We start from the raw sequence: 23,362 nt of genomic DNA, 5'->3' as shown, positions 1-23,362 counted from the left end.
AAGAAGAACCTGAAAAGCATGCTAAAAATAAAAAGTACACTAAAGAAGATTTTATTGCTGAGAAACATGGTAATGAAAGGGAACCATGGGTTCAAAAGCAAATGCCTTTTCCTGCTAAGAAACTAAAATCAAAGGAAGAAGAACACTATAATAAATTTTGTGATTGGATGAAACCTTTATTCTTGCAAATCCCTTTGGCTGATGCTATTAAATTGCCTCCTTATTCAAAGTATATGAAAGATATTGTTACTAACAAAAGGAAAATCCCCAATGAGGAAATTTCCACTATGCTTGCTAATTACTCTTTCAATGGCAAAGTTCCAAAGAAGTTGGGCGACCCAGGTATACCTACTATTCCTTGTTCTATTAAGAATAATTATGTTAAAACTGCTCTATGTGACTTGGGAGCCGGTGTTAGTGTTATGCCTTTTTCTCTTTATAAGAGACTTTACTTAGATAAGTTGATACCTACTTGATATATCTTTGCAAATGGCTGATAAATCTACTCGCTATTCCTGTTGGTATATGTGAGGATGTTCCTGTTCAAGTTACTAATAACTGCTTGATATTAACTGATTTTGTTGTGTTGGAAATGCCTGAAGATGATAATATGTCTATTATTCTTGGGAGACCTTTTCTTAACACCGCAGGGGCTGTTATTGATTGCAATAAAGGAAAGGTTAATTTCAATGTTGATGATAAGGAGCACACTGTCTATTTCCCCAAGAGGATTGAAAAAGCATGCGGAGTTAATACTATTTCTAATGTGAGAACTATCAAAGTTGGAACTATCGATTGTCCTATATATGAGCCCAAAGAAGAATATCAAACTCTTGTGATTGGATCCATATCAATACAATTCAAGGTAACATGATTGATTTGAGGTTTATTTCTTCTTATGCTATGTAAAATTTATTTGGTGGCAAGACTTGATCAACCTTGTTAACAAATACTTTTTATATGCATAGAGGAGGTAAACAACATCTCTTTCTTCCTCCACTTGCTCTAGTTGCTGTAGCAATTTTAATTTGCAAAGTTCCTTAGTTAATTGGAGATTTCAAAAAAATTCCTGGCCAGTAATAATAAACTTAATACCCAGAAATGTGCATTTTTCAAAGTTCTCAAAAATTCACAAAAATTATACCGTTGGTCCTATTTTTCGAAGAGGCACCTGGGAGCACCGAGAGGATGACCTGTGGGGCACCACGAGGTGCCACACCACCAGCCGGCGCGGCCAAGGAGGTGGGCGCGCCACCCTGTGGTGTGGGCCCCTCCTTGCCCACTATTTCATCTCTTTCTCCCAGCATCTTCTCTCTCCCGAAAAAACTCGAACCAGCTTCCTCTCACTCGTGTTTTTGCTCAAGAACTCCAGATTTCTCGATCTCTTTGCTCAGCCCAAATTTCTGTCTGAAATTTGGCACATTTGCTCTTCGGTATGTGACTCCTTCGATTATCCAAGTAGAATTTTATTTGGTGGAGTATATCTTGAATATTTTGCTGCTGTAGGTAACATGTTTAGTGAGCTTGCATGCTTGTTCTAAGTGGTAGAAACTAGTTTTGATGCATGATTAGTACTCTAGCAAGTTCCTATGGTAGTTTCCCTCAATTATATGTCACCAAATCAAGTTTTATATTGTTTGTTGAAAAATTTCAGAAAATGGAAGGAGGTAGGCACCAACTCAAGCAACATGAGTTGGAGGTGCAACAAGTCATGAGAGTTCACCGAGAAGAAGGAGTATATCCCACTTACTATCCGTGCGTGGATTTCATGAGAAGTGCAGGGATCTTGCAGGACGTTCAAAGTTTAATCTCTAGTGCAGGGTTGGATGATTTTGTTGATGGGGAACCATGCCAATATGTAAAATTGACTATGTCAGTAGTGCAGGATTTTAAATTCAATTGGTCACGATCTAATCCCATGGTTCAGTACAAAATTTATAATAAAACTGTCAACTTGCCATTCAATGATTTTTGTGCAGCAATCAGAGTGCCGCAGTGGGGATCATGCGAGAAGATAAAGGGATCGCCGCAAGAGTTCTTGGACCTCTTCAAGATGATTTGTCATGGAAGAAGTTTCTCGGAGGATGGTGGTAAAATCAGTAGCATTCATTTCCCAGCTATTCGTTACTTTGCTTATTTCATTACCAAGTGCGTTCTAGCAAGAAAGAATGGTAGTAAAGTATCTATCCAGGATCTAGCCTTTCTAACTGCTGCATTACAAGGTAATAGGACTTATAACTTGGGAGCTTTGATAGCCAACAGACTTGCTACTAACCGTGAGAAGGGATGAATTTGTGGAGGTCTCATCGCCTCTCGCTTATTAGCTATGCATAATGTAGAACCTCACCGTCTTGATATTCAGCTCCCTATAGAGAAACTTGACATAGCCTCCATGATTAAGCATGAATTTGTTTCTGATTCGTCTAATTTGAGAAACCTGTCTTACAGAATAACATTTTACAAGAAATCTTGGACAATGACTAAGAAAGTTGAAAAATTAGTAGGATTGCCTGCACCTTCTCTGTTTAACCTTGATTCCAGGGAGGATTGGTCAGTCACGAAAAGTGCAGTTAATGCATACATAGAGGGAGGAAGCCATCGTGCAAGAGATAACACGGATGAGGTCGAGGAACACCTCGACTCGTCATCAGATGCAGCAAGCTCTTCGCATCAACACGTTGGGCATGAGGAGCCTCCACGCTTTTCTTCTGCATCGGTACCTTATTATGACTACTCCATGTATGATCCACCGGCGTGGAACCCAGACCCTCGATGGGATTGAACTCCACTTAGGCCAAAAGCCTAAGCTTGGGAGGAGGTATACCGGCATCACTCATTCTTTGCATATTATGGTTGCTGGATACTTGTACATACTTGTTTAGTCTCTTTGAGTGGTTTTCTAATGAGAGGGAGATGATATTTGGGGAAGTGCTGCCTGAAAACAGATTCTGGACTGTTACTAGAAATATTCGTGCGCACAGCCAGAACGTTATTTTGAGCTGCCAATTTTTGTGCAGGCTCCCCAGGTTGTTATCTAAATTTCATTAGTTGAACACTTTTCGAGCTGAGCAACGTAAGATTTTTGTAAAAATCGATTTCTCTACTGCTGTCAGGTTTTGGCAGATTTCTGCCATCTCGCTTTTCTGTGTTTCTTTTAATTTGCTATTTCTTGTTCTTGTTTTGTTTCTTTCCTAAAACACAAAAAGACCAAAAATATTTCTGTTGTTTCTCTTCATCACTTGTTTACTTTAGTTTCTTGCATTTGTTTCGCTTTAGTTGCTATTGCTAGTTTGCTATAAGAAAACCCAAAAAGATTTTGCTTTGTTTGCTTGTTTTCTTTTGTTCTTGTTCTCAAATTCGAAAACACCAAAAATATTTGCTGTTCTTCTTTGGTTTGTAAATTTCATTATGAGTTCAATGGTCTTCGGTGGCTGGAGCGTGGTTTTCATTTCATATTATCCAAGCTACACAAGTGAAAAGGCAATAATGACGATCTACGACAATCCGATTGTGGTGAGAGGCTGGTATGAACTCTATTTGTTTTCATTTTTGTACATATACTCATCCATGTGAGCATGCTTAGTTGGTTCATGTGAGGTATATGTTATTTGAGAAAGTCTAGTAGTTCATGATCTCTCATGTTAGCTCCAATCTATTAATATGAGTAGCATGTTATGGATGTTTGTTTGCATTGTTTTATTCATAAGTAAGTATGGCATTGTGGTATCCTCCTCTGAATAATTCATTTATATCGACTTGGCACATGCTCACGCATGCATATGACTGAACAAAAGTCAATTAAGCCTCGATGATTTACATTGCTTCAGAGTTCTTGTATCACTTTTATGCCTCAGTTAATTTATTTTGCCGCAAGCATGATTATGACAGTTATTGCTCTTTTGATTTGTCGCTCCCTAGTCTTTTGCTAGCCTTCACTTGTACTGAGCGGGAACGCTGCTCGTGCTTCCAAACACCTGAAAACCAAGTTGTTCCAAAGTGTCCACCATAAATACCTATGCATGGCATTTCAAACCATTCCAAGTAAATTCTCATGCGCTACCTTTAAAACCTTCAAAATGCTTCTCAATTCGTGTTTATGTTTCATAGCTCATGAGGAAGTATGTGGTGTTTAGCTTTCAACCTTGTCATTTACTCTTGACGGACTTTCATATGGACTAGTGGAACATCCGCTTATCCAATAATTTTGCAAAAAGAGCTGGCAATGGGATTCCCAGTCCCGAATTAATTAACTTAAATAGATACTCCTCCATGGTTTGTGATTGTTGGACGGCACCCGAAGGATTCGGTTAGCCATGGCTTGTGTAAGCAAAGGTTGGGGGAGTGTCATCATCATAATAAAACTAAACTAAAAAGGCACTCCTTCATGGTATGTGATTGTTGGCGAGGCACCCGAGGATTCGGTTAGCCATGGTTTGTGTAAGAAAGGTTGGAAGGAGTACCACATAAAAATGCAAATAATTCATGGGAGCCGCTCTTGAAAGTCCGGTTGGCGAGGTAGTTGGTGTACCCATTACCATTCGTTGACAACAACAAACACCTCTCAAAATAATTTTACTCCTGCTTTACAAATGAAAAGCTCTAGCGCATGTTAATCCCCGCTTCCCTCTCGCGAAGGGTCAATCTTTTACTTTTATGTTGTGTCTCCATCCTTTCTTTGAGCACTTTCTTGAGAGCACAACTGTCATTCTTAGTGTAATATGCTTGTCTCAAAATATGATTGATTGTGGTATAACTTTGATGCTTTTATCTTTGACAATCACTATTTCTAGTCTTTCTATGAACTTCGGAGGTGCCCGGGCATTTATGTTTTGCCGATCAAATACGAGCAAGCGAGATACCACTTTATCATACTCTCTTATGAACATTGCAATCCTCGCTTATATACATGATTCATGATGCTTATTATTAATTGTTGGTACCTCTTCATGATTGACATAGTCTGTTAGATGATCTTATTTGCATGTATCTTATTATGAACTGCTTAAGTATTAGCCATATGATGAGAATATATACATCATATGAACAAATGTGTTCGTGAAAGTTCTTTTATCGCTCAGTTGTTAACTGAATTGCTTGAGGACAAGCAATAAGCTAATCTTGGGGGGAGTTGATACGTCCAAAACGTATCTACTTTCCCGAACACTTTTGCTATTGTTTTGCCTCTAATTTGTGTATTTTGGATGCAACTAACACGGACTAACGCTGTTTTCAGCAGAACTGTTCTGGTGTCTCGTTTTTGTGCGTAAATCCAACTTTCGGAGAAAAACCTCGGGATTTTGACAGAAGGCCCTATTTTCCCGCAATACTGACGGAGCCAGAAGGACAAATCAAGTGGAGGCCCGAGGGCCCCACACCATAAGGCGGCGCGGCCTAGGGGGGACCCGCGCGGCCCTATGGTGTGGCCCCCTCGGCCGGCCTCCGACGCCCTCCTTCGGACTATATATCGGCCTCGACCTAAAAACGCACGGGGGGAAGTCGAAGTCGCCAGAAACCCTCCAGAACGCCGCCACATCGCGAAACTCCGTCTCGGGAGCCAGAACTCTCCGTTCTGGGACTCCGCCGGGACGGGGAATTGGAGGAGATCATCGCCATCATCACCACCGACGCCTCTCCATCGACCAGCCATGTTTCCCCCATCCATGTGTGAGTAATTCCCCCGCTGTAGGCTTAAGGGGATGGTAGGGATTGGATGAGATTGGTCATGTAATAGTCATAAGATTGTTAGGGCATAGTGCCTAGTATCCGTAGATGTTACTTTTATGATATTGTTGCAACTTGTTATGCTTAATGCTTGTCACTAGGGCCCGAGTGCCATGATCTCAGATCTGAACATGTTATTGTTTCATCATGATATTCATTGTTTATGGTCTTACCCGCAAGTTGTATACACATGTTGCTGTCCGGAACCAATGGCCCCGAAGTGACGAAATCGGGACAACCGGAGGGAATGGTAGTGACGTGAGGATCACATGTGTTCACGGAGTGTTAATGCTTTGCTCCGGTACTCTATTAAAAGGAGTACCTTAATATCCAAGTAGTTTCCCTAGAGGCCCGGCTGCCACCGGCTGGTAGGACAAAAGATGTTGTGCAAGTTTCTCATTGCGAGCACGTACGACTATATATGGAACACATGCCTATTGATTGATTAGTACTTGGATACCGTTTTATTATTATCCGCAAATGCCCCCGCTTGATCGTTACATGAGTTTCTCTCATCCATGCAACGCCCGTTATCCGTCCCCGTGCCTACGTATTTTAATCCTCGCTCGTTTACTATAATCACTACTCGCTGTCTCTCGTTACTCGCTGCTCGTTATTTTACTACCGCTACTCGCTATAAAACTCATTACTATCGATAAACTCTTGCGAGCAAGTCCGTTTCCAGGTGCAGCTGAATTGACAACTCCGCTGTTAAGGCTTTCAAGTATTCTTTGTCTCCCCTTGTGTCGAATCAATAAATTGGGTTTTACTTCCCGCGAAGACTGTTGCGATCCCCTATACTTGTGGGTCATCAGGCACGGACAGAGAACCGGTCCCGGCCGAAGGAGCGGTGGAGGAAGCTCCACGTGGTTGGTGCGGAGAGACGTTCGCAGATGGCGACGCGGGATCGTGCGGTGCGGGCGACGAGGGCACAGAGCCCGATCCAGATGTGGTCTGACGCGCCAGGGAATGATCAGCTGAATCAGTATCGGGATTGCCACCATGATTCCCTGCATCAGAAACCTCCTGCACACTATCTTCAAGAGAAAAATTAGCAGAAACAGACATATGATCATTCCGCAATTCATTGTCCTGATCCAACATTGAGGGATTCCGTAAAACATAAGGGAGAAGAAAAAGTTCGGCTTTAAGTAGGGCTCCGGCATTGGGATGTAACTGAGCAAAGGGAAACACGGACTCATCAAAGGTGACATCACGAGAGATGTATAAGCGCCCAGTAGAGATATCGAGACATTTGTAACCCTTATGAAGACCACTATAACCCAGAAAAGCACACTGCTTGGAACGAAACTGAAGTTTGTGTTGATTATAGGGGCGAAGATTCGGCCAGACTGCACAACCAAAGGAGCGAAGAAAAGAGTAGTCTGGTGATGTTTTAAACAGGAGCTCAGTAGGTGTTTTATGTTGCAGAACTCTACTAGGTAGGCGATTAATGAGATAGACAGTGGTGAGAAAAGCTTCATCCCAATATTTTAGCGGCATTGATGCATGAGCTAGGAGACAGAGGCCAACCTCAACAATATGACGGTGTTTGCGCTCTGCAGAACCATTTTTTTGGTGAGCATAGGGGCAGGACACATGGTGAGAAATTCCAATGCGGGAGAAAAAGGAACTCAACTTTTGGTACTCACGACCCCAGTCAGATTGTAGGGCAAGAATTTTCCTATCAAAGAGATGTTCCACATGTTGTTGAAACTCTCGAAATTTCTGAAACACATCAGACTTCTGCTTAAGCAAATAAATCCATGTAAATTTGCTAAAATCATCAATAAAACTCACATAGTACTTATAGCGACCAACAGAAACAGGGGCAGGACCCCAAACATCGGAAAAAATAAGCTCCAAGGGAGCACTAGAAACACTAGTAGACTTAGGATAGGGCAATTGATGCATCTTGCCCTTTTGACACGCATCACAAACTGACTCATCATGTTTACTAGAACACGGAATTTTATTGCTACTAAGGATTTGCTGAACTATAACTGAGGAGGGATGACCAAGGCGCGCATGCCACCGAGCAGATGAAGCACTTGTACTAAGAACTTGCTTGGTATTTGGTGGAGACGCATCATGAAGAGGATAGAGACCATTCCTACTCGCGCCTTGAAGAAGTATTCTCCCCGAAGCTTGATCCATAATAGCAAAGAAACGAGGGTGAATCTCAACATATGAATCATTATCAGAGACAAGTTTGGATGCAGAAACTAGGCTTTTAGTGGCTTGAGGAACATGCAAGACATTTTTAAGATGGATAGGACGATCAGGAGTATGAAAAGTTGCATGACCAATATGTTGTATCGCCATACCTTGTCCACTCGCCGTGTGGACTTGTTCATTGCCATTGTAGCGGTCACGGACAGCTAGTTTCTCAAGCTCTCCCGTGATGTGATCAGTAGCGCCCGTATCAATATACCAATGGGGATCTACCCCATGGGAACCTGTAGTTGCTGCATTGGCTTGTGGCTCTGGCGTGACAAAGTTGCGGTTGAATCTCTTGAAGCACTTGTAGGCAGGGTGACCGGGTTTGCTGCAGATTTGACATGGCAGACCATTATAGCGAGGGCCGCGATTGCCTTGCTGCTGCTGTGAGTTATCTCCTCCACCATTGTAGTTTCCACGACCCCCTTGCTGTCCAGTACGACCGCCTCCATAACCTTGATACCCACCACGATTATTGTAGTGGTTGTAGTTGTTATAGCCACCCCGATTGTTATCGGATCCGTATCCTCCACGGTTTCCTCCATATCCACCACGATGGCCGGAACCACCATTGCCGCCGCCACGAGAGGCAAGGTTAGCAGAGAAACCAGCCCCATTATCTTCGTTCTGTGAAGCAATCCGAGCTTCAGATGATAGAAGCATGGAATAGACCTCACTTAGGGTGATCCCGGTGGAGGTGACTCGGGCATTGATTGCCTCTACGAGCGGATTATACTCCGCATCCAGTCCATGCACGACTGCGTCGATGATATCATCATCCAGCTTCTTCCCGGCCATGGCTAACTCATCAACAATTGCCTTCAATTTTCCGATATATAGCGCTGCGCTCATCTCCCTCTTTTTCAGGTCGTTCAGCTATCGACGAAGATTCTGGACGCATGCGCGGGATTGCGAGGCGAACATCATCTGGATCGCCTTCCAGGTTTCATGCGCTGTCTGGTGTTCAGCGAGTTGAATCAGCACTTCGCGAGAGATTGAATTGAGGAGGTAGGCCAGAACTTGCTGGTCCTTTTCTATCCACGCCGTATAGAGGGCGTTCTCCTCCTCTTTCTTTAGTGTCTTCCCATCAACGAGCTTCTCGACGGTGATCTTCTCCGCCGGTGCTTTGATTGATCCATCAAGGTACCCGAACAAACGAGCACCACGAACTGCAGGTAGGACTACAACTTTCCATACCAGGAAATTATCAGGCGTGAGCTTCTCCGTCACGTCGCGGCTGAGAGAGTTGCCGGCGAGGGAGCTCGATGATGCCGCCATGGATCAAGATCTGTGTGTAGATGTGTTTTAGGAAGAAGAAGGCTCTGATACCATATCAAAACTGTAACTAGGGTTTAAGCGTTGCCCTTTGTCTCGGGTCGCCTTGCATGTTAATATAGGTGCAACAGCACCGACAATACAGAGATTAGATTGGTTTCTGGTTCTCACGTAAAGTCTCCAAACTATACACGGAGAGATCGGAGATACCTTAACCAAGACTTGTACAACACAACACGTTAACCATAACACGCTATTTTACACATGTGATACTTTCGCTTTTCCTCCACGTCTTCCCAGAAGAAGCACGCCCGGAATCTGTCCATGGTCTTATGTGTACCTGTTTCGGCAACAACTGTTTGTCGGAAGTGCCATGCCATGTGAACGTGCAAACCGCATGTCCATAAGAGCAAGTACAATAGAGTCCAGTCAGGTGACTATAAGACATTAAATAATATATTTTAGATGAGTTGGAGGAGAGAGAAGAGGAGAGAGAGAAGGGAGGTGGGCTACTATGCAATAGCCAGCTCTTGCACTAGGCACCTTGTGAGAGTGAAAGGTGGACCATATATTAGTAAAGTACTACATTCTTATAGCTAACTATTGTACATGTTAGCTATATGATCACTACAAATGATATGACATCTTGTTATAGCCAAAATTAGCTATACTATTGGAATTGCTCTAACTTTACCCTACGTGTCCTGTCGAAAGTCTAGAGATCGACTTATATATAACAGGAAGTTCTGTATTAATTCAAGCATAGTTTACAATATTTGACCAGCGGACCAGCCTAAGCTAGATGGCCACACTCAAAACACTATTAATTTGACCATCGCAGCTAGCATGCCACACTAAGAATTATATGGCCCAAAAAGTAGAGTTTCTTTTTGGAATAGTCCACATAATTTACTCGGTAGCTTCATTTCACAATCAGCTTAAGATAGTAATACGACCGGTTTATTTAGGCGATGGAAATTTTGTGTATATACGGGCCTTCATCGTAGTTCGTAGGGCCAATTAAAAATGATGGTCGGTCTGTATTGACATCGGGCAGCTGGATGGCTAGCACGCGGCACGGCGGAATGCCATGGCTCCGCCACCGACGTCATAAACCACCTCGATTGTACGCTGCTGGACGTTGCCGATGATCCCGGTGTCGCGGTCGTCACTGGTGGAGGTGAAGGCCAGGCAGCCGTCGAAGAGGATCCCGGACGGATCCAGCTCCACGGCGGCGTTCCGGTCGAACACGAGCGCGATCTTTGGCAGCCTGATGCTGCTGACTCCCGTGAAGTCGTAGCAGGTGTCGAGGTGCTCCTTGGGAGGCGCCGCGCGGTACATGGTCATCCTGCTCCTGAAGGCGGAGCGCAGCGCCTGGTAGGCAGTGGGTGGGAGGCGCGTGATGGGCGCGCGGGAGTCCATGACCGAGCCGGCGGCGAAGATTGTGGGCGGCACGCTGAGCTGCTGCCCGGCGACGGTGATGGCCTGGAGGCGCACGACGTAGAGCGCCGGGTTGAGCTTGCCCTTGACCATGGGAGTCACCACGTACCTTTTTTTGTCGATAAAAGAGAGTTAATTACTCCGTATTATAGTACTGTAGGAGGATTGGAGGCACTAAAAATAAATACCTGGATGAGGATGCAGGGGGCACGCCCAGAAGGAAGAAGCCGGTGGTGCTTGCCGTTGGAGGGATGCAGTAGGAGAAGGCGTTCCCGTAGGAGCCTTTCCCCTGGGACACCAGCGACTCGGAACCGCTGCCGAGCCCCATGGTCCCGACGGTCAGGGTGTTGATGGAGCGGCCCTGCGCGAAGTGGCTGCACCCGAACTGGAACTTGCTGATCACCCGTGTGGGGGTTAGCGTCATCACGTCGGAGACGTAGGTTCCCATGGTGGTAGACCCGTCAGGGTACCGGACGCGGTACTGGCACTGGTTATTGGCGCAGCCATTAGCGAAGGGTCCGAGCTGCCTGCAGGCGGAGGAGTTGCAGGAGAAGGTGCCGGAGGTGGATGATAGGGCGGGGTCGTACAGGGTGTCCGCCTGAGGGTGGCACGGAGGCACCGGACAGGGAGCACACTGCAGCCACGGGAAGACGCTAGCCGTGTCAAGCACCATCGTCTGTTCACCGGCGCTGCCGCCGTCGTCAGTCGCTGCTGGATCAATGCTGAGCTGCGACGACTTGTTCTTCTTCGAGTTGGTATCGAGTTAAAAGAGTCAAGTAGTAAGTATACCAGTTAATAATTGGACGGCCGTAGCAAATGTCGGCCCAGTTCTTTTGGTGGCTTCTTCGAGAAGCTGCCCTTCCGGCCTTCCCCCAGCTTCGTGGGGAAGCCGATGACAAAATTTTGTGAGGCTTCCAAATTAGTTTAGCCTTAACTATTCTAGAAGTCTCGAAAATTAAGCAGCTTCTCCGAGAAGCCGCCAAAAGAACTGGGCCGTAGCTAGCTGCACGCTCGCTCTAATTTGTAAGTAGTACAGTACCTTCTTCTTCGGAGTGCCAGGGTGAAATTCTGATACGGGGTCAGTGCTGGCCACCTTCAACTTGCTTTTATCTGTTGGCGACTTTGGCGGGAGCTTAGGTGGCATGGAGGCATTGACAGACACGGAGAGCATCCGCTGGACGTAGCTCGCGCGCTGTTGGTCCCATTGGAGCGCGTCGACCAAGGAGGGCTCACTGCTCCCTGTCCCCGCCGCCGCCGCCGCCGCTGCAGAGCACGGGCCATGAGGACGAGTCACCGGCACCCCGTTGGTAAAGCCGGCGGATGTACTATTCACTACATGGTGTAAGACTCATAATTAGTTAATGAAATAACTCAAAAAGAAACATAGTATGTTATGCAATTTTACCCCTGGGGCCTTCGCAGACGGCCTTTGCCTTGAACGAGCTAGTAGCCACCACATTGTAATTCAGCTCGTCTGCTCCAGCTGCATCCACAATGAGAGTGGCACAGCTACAGAAGAGAAGCAGCAGGACCAATAACGGGACAACGACAGCAGTAGCCATATTGCTAGGCTGCTAGCTGCTAAGTGTTAGACGGGTGCTCTCATCAGCCTCTCAAGTCCTTCTAATATATAGACGTCGGGCCAGGCCACGCGTGAGGTACGGTAATCCTTTCCCAAGTTTGTGCTGAGAAATGCATGTTTGGTGGTCTATGCAAAAATAACAAAAAATGATGTTGCGGAGCATTTGGATTTGTTGTTTGCAACAATCAGATTTGTTTTTTTGTCGATACCAATACATATATTTTTTCTACGAGATTTTTGGCATGCTATTAGAACATATGTTTAGCTCATTATAGAAAAAATTCAGATTTTTAAAATATATTTTCTATTTTTCTGAATTGTTTATTAAAATAGGAGCATATAATCTAATACATCTAAATTTAGACAAATTTGTGATATCCTTTTATGAACAGAGCTAGTATAATATAATAATTACATAGTCCATAAAAATTTGATGGTCATCCCTGGAAAAGGAAAACATAGCTACAACGTTAAACTAGTAAGATCAAGCTATGCAGTTAGACTAAAGGAGAGTATTGTACGAACAACAAGTCAAAGGAAACTTGAGTCAACAACGTTAATAGAATGAATACATGCCTCTGGCTGCTTATAAATGAAAATTGGCAGAGTAAGGGTCTTCTTCTCTACTGTATGTGCATAAAAAACAGAATGAATATAACCTGTATGATACTTAAAAATCTTATGTATTTATCTTAAAAATTCTTGTCTTGTGGCTCAAACATTATTTATTACGCAAATTACACATACACGCGTTCTCATGCTGCGAGGATGGTGCGATTAACCAGATAATTATTATGGGGTAACCTTAGATACTAGCTGATAAAATGGGCTGGTATACTTATACACTTCACAACAAGCACATCCTTTGTTAATTGATCTATATGGCTTTCTAGCAATTATGTGGAATTTGGTTCGATGAAAATATGTTATGCTATCCAGGTTATCAACATGTGTTCGTGTGCTTCTAACAGTAGGTTTTGCTTTAGGGACTGATAAATCAGGTGGTGGCCGAGGTTATTGTCCGCATATTGGAACCGGGGTACCACAGCACACCTGCTGTTGGGCCGTCACCGCCGTCCATCTATGAAGAACAAGGCTTCTCTCCTCGCGGGACAGGAGGTCTCCGCGAGGGGAAGGAACCGTGCGAAGGACCCCTCGCGAAGGGCCTAGGACTTGGCCGTTTCCAGGCTACTCGATGGCCTCGTAGATTGTTACATCTTAAACGCATCTATAATTTTTGATGATCCATGCTTGTTTTACACCAATTCATATGTGTTTTGGTTTACACTTCGTTGCACTTTTACATTATTTCTGGCACTAACCTATTAACAAGATGTCATAGTACCAGTTCCCTGTTTTTTTGTTGTTTTTGTATTTCAGAAAAGTTGTACAGAAAATATTCTCGGAATTGGACGGAACAAAAGTCGAAGTCAATATTTTACCAAAACGAAGACGAAGTCTGGAGGGGGGACGAAGAGGCGCACCAGGGTGCCCACACCACCCCTAGGCGCGGCCTAGGGCTGGCCCGCACCTTGGGTTGGTGTGGGGCCCACAGGCGCCCCACTGACCTGAATCCTCCGTCTATTTATACATCTTCTCGGGAAAACCCTGGATACCCGAGCCTCCATCCACGAAGAGTTCCATCGCGGCCGCCATCGCCGAATCCATCTCTAGGGGTTCTGAAGCTCTTCCCGGCACCCTACCAAAGGGGATAATCATCGTCGAAGGCATCTACATCGCCATGCCCGCCTCCCAAGTGATGCTTGAGTAGTTCATCCCTGGACTATGGGTCCATAGCAGTAGCTAGATGGTTGTCTTCTCCACTTTGTGCTTCATGTATCGATCTTGTGAGCTGCCCTACATGATCAAGATCATCTTTATGTAATCCTATATGTTTGGTTTGCTGGGATCTGATAAATGTTGGATACTATGTTAAGATTGATTATATATTCATGTCATATGTTATTTGTGATCTTGCATGCTCTCCGCTGCTAGTAGAAACTCTGGCCAAGTGGACACTTGTGACTCCAAGAGGGGGTATTTATGCTCGATAGTATGTTCATGCCTCTAGTTTCCTGGGAGAGTGACTTTATAACTAAGGTTGTAGATGTGCTGTTATTACTAGGATAACCCAACAATATTTTATCCAAGGGTAATTCTATTATTTACTTTACACACATTGCTTAATGCGATAGTCTGTTGCTTGCAACTTTATACTTGAAGGGGTGCGGACGCTAACCTCAAGGTGGATTATTAGTCATAGACGCAGTTGGATTACGGTCTATGTATTATGTTGTAATTCCCAATATCAAATTATCATAGTAATCATCTTGTCATGTATGGTCGATATTCTGTCAATTGCCCAGCTGTAATTTGTTCACCCAACATGCTATTTTCTTTATGGAGAGACACCTCTAGTGAACTGTGGATCCCGGTCCTTTTTCCTTTATTGATAAGTTCAACTGCAATCATGTTCTGTTTACTTTCTGCAAACATCTCCTTCCATTCGATACGTCTAATCCTTTGTATTCAGCAAACCGGTGAGATTAACAACCTCACTGTAAGTTGGGGTAAAGTACTTTGATTGTGTTGTGTGCAGGTTCCATGTTGTTGCTGACACCGGTAGTGCGCCCTGCCACTAGTCAGGCAGCAACACCTTCAGAAGTCACGTCTTTCTCCTACTGGTCGATTGAACCTTGGTTTCATACTGAGGAAAAACTTGTTGCTTTGCTCATCACACCTTCCTCTTGGGGTTCCCCAATAGCGTGTCTGCGTACGACAAACACACGCCATCATAGATATTCTCTCTGTGAGAGGGCGCGCTAGGAGATGTTGTACAAAACCCCTTCACAAGCCAGTTGCGTACACTACTACAAAAACGTTACTGCCGGTGAACCAAAATTAGGTACTGCTGGCGCATCTGTGCCCGCTAGTGCACATGCCGGTGGTAGTGGGCTAGTGCTAGCGCACTTGACTGGTTCGCCCGGAATAGTTAAAAGTATTACGAGCGAACACCTGTGGTTCGCCAGGGATATGTTGTCCCGGGATTAAAAAAAGAAACCGGACAGTGTTCCCTCGGTTGAGAAGGACACACGTCATACTTATCTCAGCCATTTCATTACAGAGCACTTTTAAAAAAATTACATCTAGCCATGCAAATTTATAGAGAACACCCTAACAAGAAAAAGAAAAAGCAATCTGGTGCTCACCGTCCACCCACACCACCGTGCTGGATGCACGCTGTTGACGTGTGTAACTTTTCTTCGTTCCCCGGCAGCGGCGTCAGAAAAAGAGCTTGATAACGCGTGAAGCACACGTACGTTGGGAACCCCAAGAGGAAGGTGTGATGCGTACAGCAGCAAGTTTTCCCTCAGTAAGAAACCAAGGTTATCGAACCAGTAGGAGTCAAGGAGCACGTGAAGGTTGTTGGTGACGGAGTGTAGTGCGGTGCAACACCAGTGATTCCGGCACCAACGTGGAACCTGCACAACACAATCAAAATACTTTGCCCCAACGTAACAGTGAGGTTGTCAATCTCACCGGCTTGCTGTAAACAAAGGATTAAATGTATGGTGTGGAAAATAATGTTTGCGAAGAACAGTAAGGAACAATGTTTGCAATAGATTGTATTCGATGTAAAAGAATTGACCGGGGTCCACAGTTCACTAGTGGTGTCTCTCCAATAAGATAAAGCATCTTGGGTGAACAAATTATAGTTGGGCAATTGACAAATAAAGAGGGCATAACAATGCACATACATATCATGATGAGTAGTGTGAAATTCAATTGGGCATTACGACAAAGTACATAGACCGCTATCCAGCATGCATCTATGCCTAAAAGTCCACCTTCAGAGTTAGCATCCGCACCCCTTCCAGTATTAAGTTGCAAACAACAGACAATTTCATTAAGTATGGTGCGTAATGTAATCAACACAATTATCCTTAGACAAAGCATTGATGTTTTATCCCTAGTGGAAATAGCACATCCACAACCTTAGAACTTTCTGTCACTGTCCCAGATTAAATGGAGGCATGAACCCACTATCGAGCATAAATACTCCCTCTTCGAGTTACAAGTATCAACTTGGCCAGAGCCTCTACTAGCAACGAAGAGCATGCAAGATCATAAACAACACATATATGATAGATTGATAATCAACATAACATAGTATTCCATATTCATCGGATCCCAACAAACACAACATGTAGCATTACAAATAGATGATCTTGATCATGATAGGAAGCTCACAAGATCGAACAATGATAGCACATGAGGAGAAGACAACCATCTAGCTACTGCTATGGACCCATAGTCCAGGGGTGAACTACTCACATATCAATCCGGAGGCGATCATGGTGATGAAGAGTCCTCCGGGAGATGATTCCCCTCTCCGGCCGGGTGCCGGAGGCGATCTCCTGAATCCCCCGAGATGGGATTGGCAGCGGCGGCGTCTCTGGAAGGTTTTCCGTATCGTGGCTCTCGGTACTGGGGTTTTCGCGACGAAGGCTTTAAGTAGGCGGAAGGGCAGAGTCGGAGGGCTGACCAGGGCCCCACACGCTAGGGCGACGCGGGCCCCTCCTTGGCCGCGCCGCCTTAGTGTGGCGCCACCTCGTGGCCCCACTTCGTAACCCTTTTGGTCTTCTGGAAGCTTCGTGGAAAAATAAGACCCTGGGCGTTGATTTCGTCCAATTCCGAGAATATTTCCTTTGTAGGATTTCTGAAACCAAAAACAGCAGAAAACAGCCACTGGCTCTTCGGCATCTTGTCAATAGGTTAGTGCCGGAAAATGCATAAATATGACATAAAGTGTGTATAAAACATGTGAGTATCATCATAAACGTAGCATGGAACATAAGAAATTATAGATACGTTTGAGACGTATCAAGCATCCCCAAGCTTAGTTCCTACTCGTCCTCGAGTAGGTAAACGATAACAAAGATAATTTCTGAAGTGACATGCTATCATAATCTTGATCAATACTATTGTAAAGCACATGAGATGAATGCAGCGATTCGAAGCAATGGTAAAGACAATGAGTAAACAACTGAACCATATAGCAAAGACTTTTCATGAATAGTACTTTCAAGACAAGCATCAATAAGACTTGCATAAGAGTTAACTCATAAAGCAATAGATTCATAGTGGAAAGCTTTGAAGCAACACAAAGGAAGATATAAGTTTCAGCGGTTGCTTTCAACTTCAACATGTTTATCTCATGGATAATTGTCAACACAAAGTAATATGATGAATGCAAATAAGCAAGTATGTAGGAATCAATGCACAGTTGACACAAGTGTTTGCTTCTAAGATAGAAAGAAGTAGGTGAACTGACTCAACATAAAGTAGAAGAAAGACCCTTCGCAGAGGGAAGCATGGATTACTATTTTTGTGCTAGAGCTTTTATTTTGAAAACATAGAAACAATTTTTTCAACGGTAGTAATAAAGCATATGTGTTATGCATAAGACATCTTATAAGTTGCAAGCCTCATGCATAGATTACCAATAGTGCTCGCACCTTGTCCTAATTAGCTTGAATTTACATGGATTATCATTGCATAACATATGTTTCAACCAAGTGTCACAAAGGGGTACCTCTATGCCGCCTGTACAAAGGTCTAAGGAGAAAGTTTGCATTGAATTTCTCGCTTTTGATTATTCTCAAGTTAGACATCCATATCGGGACAACATAGACAACAGATAATGGACTCCTCTTTAATGCATAAGCATTCAACAACAAATAATATTCTCATAAGAGATTGAGGATTAGTGTCCAAACTGAAACTTCCACCATGGTTCATGGCTTTAGTTAGCGGCCCAATGTTCTTCTCTAACAATATGCATACTCAAACCATTTGATCATGATAAATCACCCTTACTTCAGACAAGACGAACATGCATAGCAACTCACATGATATTCAACAAAGGTGAAATAGTTGATGGCGTCCCCAGAAACATGGTTACCGCTCAACAAGCAACTTATAAGAAATAAGATACATAAGTACATATTCAATAACACAATAGTTTTTAAGCTATTTTTCCCATGAGCTATATATTGCAAAGACAAAGAATGGAATTTTAAAGGTAGCACTCAATTAATTTACTTTGGAATGGCGGAGAAATACCATGTAGTAGGTAGGTATGGTGGACACAAATGGCATAGTTTTTGGCTCAAGGTTTTGGATGCACGAGAAGTATTCCCTCGCAATACAAGGCTTAGGCTAGCAAGGTTGTTTGAAGCAAACACAAGTATGAACCGGTACAGCAAAAATTACATAAGAACATATTACAAGCATTATAAGACTCTATATTGTCTTCCTTTTTGTTCAAACCCTCACCAGAAAATATCTAGACTCTAGAGAGACCAATCATGCAAACCAAATGTCAACAAGCTCTACAGTATTTCTTCATTAATAGGTCCAAAGTACATGATGCAAGAGCTTAAACATGATCTATTTGAGCACAACAATTGCCAAGTATCAAATTATTCAAGACATTATACCATTTACCACATGAAGCATTTTCCGTTTCCAACCATATAATAATTAACGAAGCAGTTTCAACCTTCGCCATGAACATTAAGAATAAAGCTAAGAACATATGTGTTCAGATGCAACAGTGGAGCGTGTCTCTCTCCCACACAAAGAATGCTAGGATCCGATTTTATTCAAACAAAAACAAAAATAAAAACAAACAGACGCTCCAAGTAAAGCACATAAGATGTGACGGAATAAAAATATAGTTTCACTAGAGGTGACCTGATAATTTGTCGATGAAGAAGGGGATGCCTTGGGCATCCCAAGCTTAGATGCTTGAGTCTTCTTAAAATATGCAGGGATGAACCACGGGGGCCTCCCCAAGCTTAGACTTTTCACTCTTCTTGATCATATTGTATCATCCTCCTCTCTTGATCCTTGAAAACTTCCTCCACACCAAACTCAAAACAAACTCATTAGAGTGTTAGTGCATAATCAAAAATTCACATGTTCAGAGGTGACATAATCATTCTTAACACTTCTGGACATTGCACAAAGCTACTGAAAGTTAATGGAACAAAGAAATCCATCAAACATAGCAAAACAGGCAATGCGAAATAAAAGGCAGAATCTGTCAAAACAGAACAGATCGTAAAGACGAATTTTTCTGGGGCACTAAACTTGCTCAGATGAAAATGCTCAAATTGAATGAAAGTTGCGTACATATCTGAGGATCACGCACGTAAATTGGAAGATTTTTCTGAGTTACCTACAGAGAATACTACTCAAATTCGTGACAGCAAGAAATCTATTTCTACACAGTAATCCAAATCTAGTATCATCTTTACTATCAAAGACTTTACTTGGCACAACAATGCAATAAAATAAAGATAAGGAGAGGTTGCTACAGTAGTAACAACTTCCAAGACTCAAATATAAAACAAAAGTGCATAAGTAAAATAATGGGTTGTCTCCCATAAGCGCTTTTCTTTAACGCCTTTCAGCTAGGCGCAGAAAGTGTGAATCAAGTATTATCAAGAGATGAAGCATCAACATCATAGTTTTCACAACCTGTCACAATAGGTATATTAGATGTTCCATTATCTATAGTGGTATTAAGGGCTTTGTCAATTTTAGGCCTATAATAGTTTTTTTGGCTTAGGCACCTTAGAGACATACATAAACTTTTGCTCCTTACCCACATAAGCTTTCTCCTTAAACTTAAGAGAAGAAAAAGTTGAACCCAAGGTTCCCATAGCTTCTTCAAGTTTACTAATCCTATGGGTTTTATTATCATGAGTAGCACAAGTTTCTAAGACGGCAATTCTCTCATTAATTCCACCTAGAGATTTATCAAGTTTATCAGTGCTATTAAGTAATATTCCCAATTTAGTCTCAATACTTGGAAGATTTTGCTCTATGGTCTCCAACTTTTCATGACATCTTCAAGAGGGATTTCAATTTTAACTTCATTAACAGGTGGTATTCCAACTAGACTCTCAATAATGCAACTAGCTTCTAAAGCAGGGGTGCCTAGGAAATTACCTCCCGCGGGAGTATCAAGAACATACCTATTCCAGCTAGAGATACCAACATAAAAGTTCCTAAGTAGGATAATAGTGGAGTGTTTCTTAGTGCACCTATTATGAGCATCACTAATTCTATACCAAGCATCTTTTAAACATTCTCCCCCTTGTTGCTTAAACGAACGAACTTCAACTTCAGGATTACTCATTTTAGCAATAGTAAATAAAACAAACTAAATAAAGTAAATGCAAGTAACTAATTTTTTTGTGTTTTTAATATGGAGAACGCAAACAAGATTGTAAATAAGTAAAGCAAGTAGCTAGTTTTTTTGTATTTTGGATATAGAGCAAACAAAGCAGTAAATAAAATAAAGTAAAGAAAGACAAAAACAAAGTAGAGAAATTGGAAGTGAGAGACTCCCCTTGCAGTGTGTCTTGATCTCCCCGGCAACGGCGCCAGAAAAAGAGCTGTTGACGTGGGAGTTAGAAATCTTTATGGTGTAACTTTTCTTTGTTCCCCGGCAACGGCGCCAGAAAAAGAGCTTGATAACGCGTGAAGCACACGTCCGTTGAGAACCCCAAGAGGAAGGTGTGATGCGTACAGCAGCAAGTTTTCCCTCAGTAAGAAACCAAGGTTATCGAACCAGTAGGAGTCAAGGAGCACGTGAAGGTTGTTGGCGACGGAGTGTAGTGCGGCGCAACACCAGGGATTTCGATGCCAACGTGGAACCTGCACAACACAATCAAAGTACTTTGCCCCAACGTAACAGTGAGGTTATCAATCTCACCGACTTGCTGTAAACAAAGGATTAAATGTATGGTGTGGAAAACGATGTTTGCGAAGAACAGTAAGGAATAATGTTTGCAGTAGATTGTATTCGATGTAAAAGAATGGACCGGGGTCCACAGTTCACTAGTGGTGTCTCTCCAATAAGATAAAGCATGTTGGGTGAACAAATTACAGTAGGGCAATTGACAAATAAAGAGGGCATAACAATGCACATACATATCATGATGAGTAGTGTGAAATTCAATTGGGCATTACGACAAAGTACATAGACCGCTATCCAGCATGCATCTATGTCTAAAAAGTCCACCTTCGGGTTAGCATCCGCACCCCTTCCAGTATTAAGTTGCAAACAACAGACAATTGCATTAAGTATGGTGTGTAATGTAATCAACACAAATATCCTTAGACAAAGCATTGATGTTTTATCCCTAGTGGCAACAGCACATCCACAACGTTAGAACTTTCTGTCACTGTCCCAGATTAAATGGAGGCATGAACCCACTATCGAGCACAAATACTCCCTCTTCGAGTTACAAGTATCAACTTGGCCAGAGCCTCTACTAGCAACGGAGAGCATGCAAGATCATAAACAACACATATATGATAGATTGATAATCAACATAACATAGTATTCCATATTCATCGGATTCCAACAAACACAACATGTAGCATTACAAATAGATGATCTTGATCATGATAGGCAGCTCACAAGATCGAACAATGATAGCACATGAGGAGAAGACAGCCATCTAGCTACTGCTATGGACCCATAGTCCAGGGCTGAACTACTCACACATCAATCCAGAGGCGATCATGGTGATGAAGAGTCCTCCGGGAGATGATTCCCCTCTCCGGCAGGGTGCCGGAGGCGATCTCCTGAATCCCCCGAGATGGGATTGGCGGCGGTGGCGTCTCTGGAAGGTTTTCCGTATCGTGGCTCTCGGTACTGGGGTTTTCGCGACGAAGGCTTTAAGTAGGTGGAAGGGCAGAGTCGGAGGGCTGACGAGGGCCCCACACGCTAGGGCGGCGCGGGCCCCTCCTTGGCCGCGCCGCCTTAGTGTGGCGCCACCTCGTGGCCCCACTTCGTAACCCTTTCGGTCTTCTGGAAGCTTCGTGGAAAAATAAGACCCTGGGCGTTGATTTCGTCCAATTCCGAGAATATTTCCTTTGTAGGATTTCTGAAACCAAAAATAGCAGAAAACAGCGAATCGGCTCTTCGGCATCTTGTCAATAGGTTAGTGCCGGAAAATGCATAAATATGACATAAAGTGTGTATAAAACATGTGAGTATCATCATAAAAGTAGCATGGAACATAAGAAATTATAGATACGTTTGAGACGTATCACACGCTTGACCAGGACGACGGCGTGTTCGCCGTCTCCGCCCGCATCGCCTTTCCGGATGTGTGCCCGACAAGGACCGTGGCGTTCGCGACGCGGACCATGGCGTGCTCGCCGTCTTCAGCCTCCGCCATCGGCCCCAGCAGAGGAAGTGCTCTAGGTAGTTGGTGTGAACGAAGGTGAGGGAGCTGAGCTCGAGGTGGATGATCGGGACGTCAGCGCCGGGGCACTCCCCGAGGATCCCCGCGCTTCACCGGGAGAGGGCCATCTCTGCGATGATCCCCGACGGGATTAGCTAGATCTGTTTACGTGGCTGTTTACTGGACATGGCAGCGGTGGTCCGTGCTGGCAGTAGGGGATTTGGTGGCCGCGTTGGGGTGGGTTGGCCGGCTGATGGCGTGTAACTCACACGTTCGTTGGGAACCCCAAGAGGAAGGTATGATGCGCACAGCAGCAAGTTTTCCCTCAGAAAGAAACCAAGGTTTATCGAACCAGGAGGAGCCAAGAAGCACGTTGAAGGTTGATGGCGGCGGGATGTAGTGCGGCGCAACACCGGGGATTCCGGCGCCAACGTGGAACCTCGCACAACACAACCAAAGTACTTTGCCCCAACGAAACAAGTGAGGTTGTCAATCTCACCGGCTTGGTGTAACAAAGGATTAACCGTATTGTGTGGAAGATGATTGTTTGCGAGAAAACGAGTAGAACAATATTGCGAGTAGATTGTATTTCGATAAAGAGAATTGGACCGGGGTCCACAGTTCACTAGAGGTGTCTCTCCCATAAGACAAACGAGCATGTTGGGTGAACAAATTACGGTTGGGCAATTGACAAATAAAGAGGGCATGACCATGCACATACATATCATGATGAGTATAGTGAGATTTAATTGGGCATTACGACAAAGTACATAGACCGCCATCCAACTGCATCTATGCCTAAAAGGTCCACCTTCAGGTAATCATCCGAACCCCCTCCAGTATTAAGTTG

General features: G+C 43.8%; 1 protein-coding gene across 2 annotated transcripts; it reads right to left on the bottom strand.

The window, feature by feature from the left end:
- Positions 1–10,230: 10,230 nt before the first annotated feature.
- LOC124677460 (aspartyl protease family protein At5g10770-like) lies at positions 10,231–11,889 on the bottom strand. 2 transcript variants are annotated; one of them, XM_047213444.1, is made up of 3 exons: positions 11,696–11,889; positions 10,845–11,401; positions 10,231–10,765 (listed from the first exon to the last, which is right to left on the bottom strand). In XM_047213444.1, exons 1-3 carry the CDS (start codon positions 11,825–11,827, stop codon positions 10,282–10,284), a joined length of 1,173 nt encoding a protein of 390 aa, XP_047069400.1. In that variant the 5' UTR covers positions 11,828–11,889; the 3' UTR covers positions 10,231–10,281. The 2 variants fall into 2 exon arrangements, with proteins under 2 accessions (XP_047069400.1, XP_047069401.1); XM_047213445.1 differs by having other exon boundaries at positions 10,845–11,398.
- Between the last annotated feature and the right edge of the window lie 11,473 nt (positions 11,890–23,362).

Source organism: Lolium rigidum, chromosome 7, assembly GCF_022539505.1.
Source record: "Lolium rigidum isolate FL_2022 chromosome 7, APGP_CSIRO_Lrig_0.1, whole genome shotgun sequence".
Taxonomy (NCBI): Eukaryota; Viridiplantae; Streptophyta; class Magnoliopsida; order Poales; family Poaceae; genus Lolium; species Lolium rigidum.
Note: the sequence above shows the minus strand (reverse complement) of the source record. Positions and strands in the feature narration are given on the sequence as shown.

What these genes read in the sequence shown, in the direction of transcription:
- LOC124677460 (XM_047213444.1), bottom strand. Translation starts at nt 11,827, where the DNA reads ATGCTCTCCGTGTCTGTCAATGCCTCCATGCCACCTAAGCTCCCGCCA. An exon ending in CTGGCACTCCGAAGAAGAAG is followed by an intron (nt 11,402 to 11,695) that starts GTACTGTACTAC and finishes ACCAACTCGAAG; the next exon opens with AAGAACAAGTCGTCGCAGCT. An exon ending in CCCCCTGCATCCTCATCCAG is followed by an intron (nt 10,766 to 10,844) that starts GTATTTATTTTT and finishes CGACAAAAAAAG; the next exon opens with GTACGTGGTGACTCCCATGG.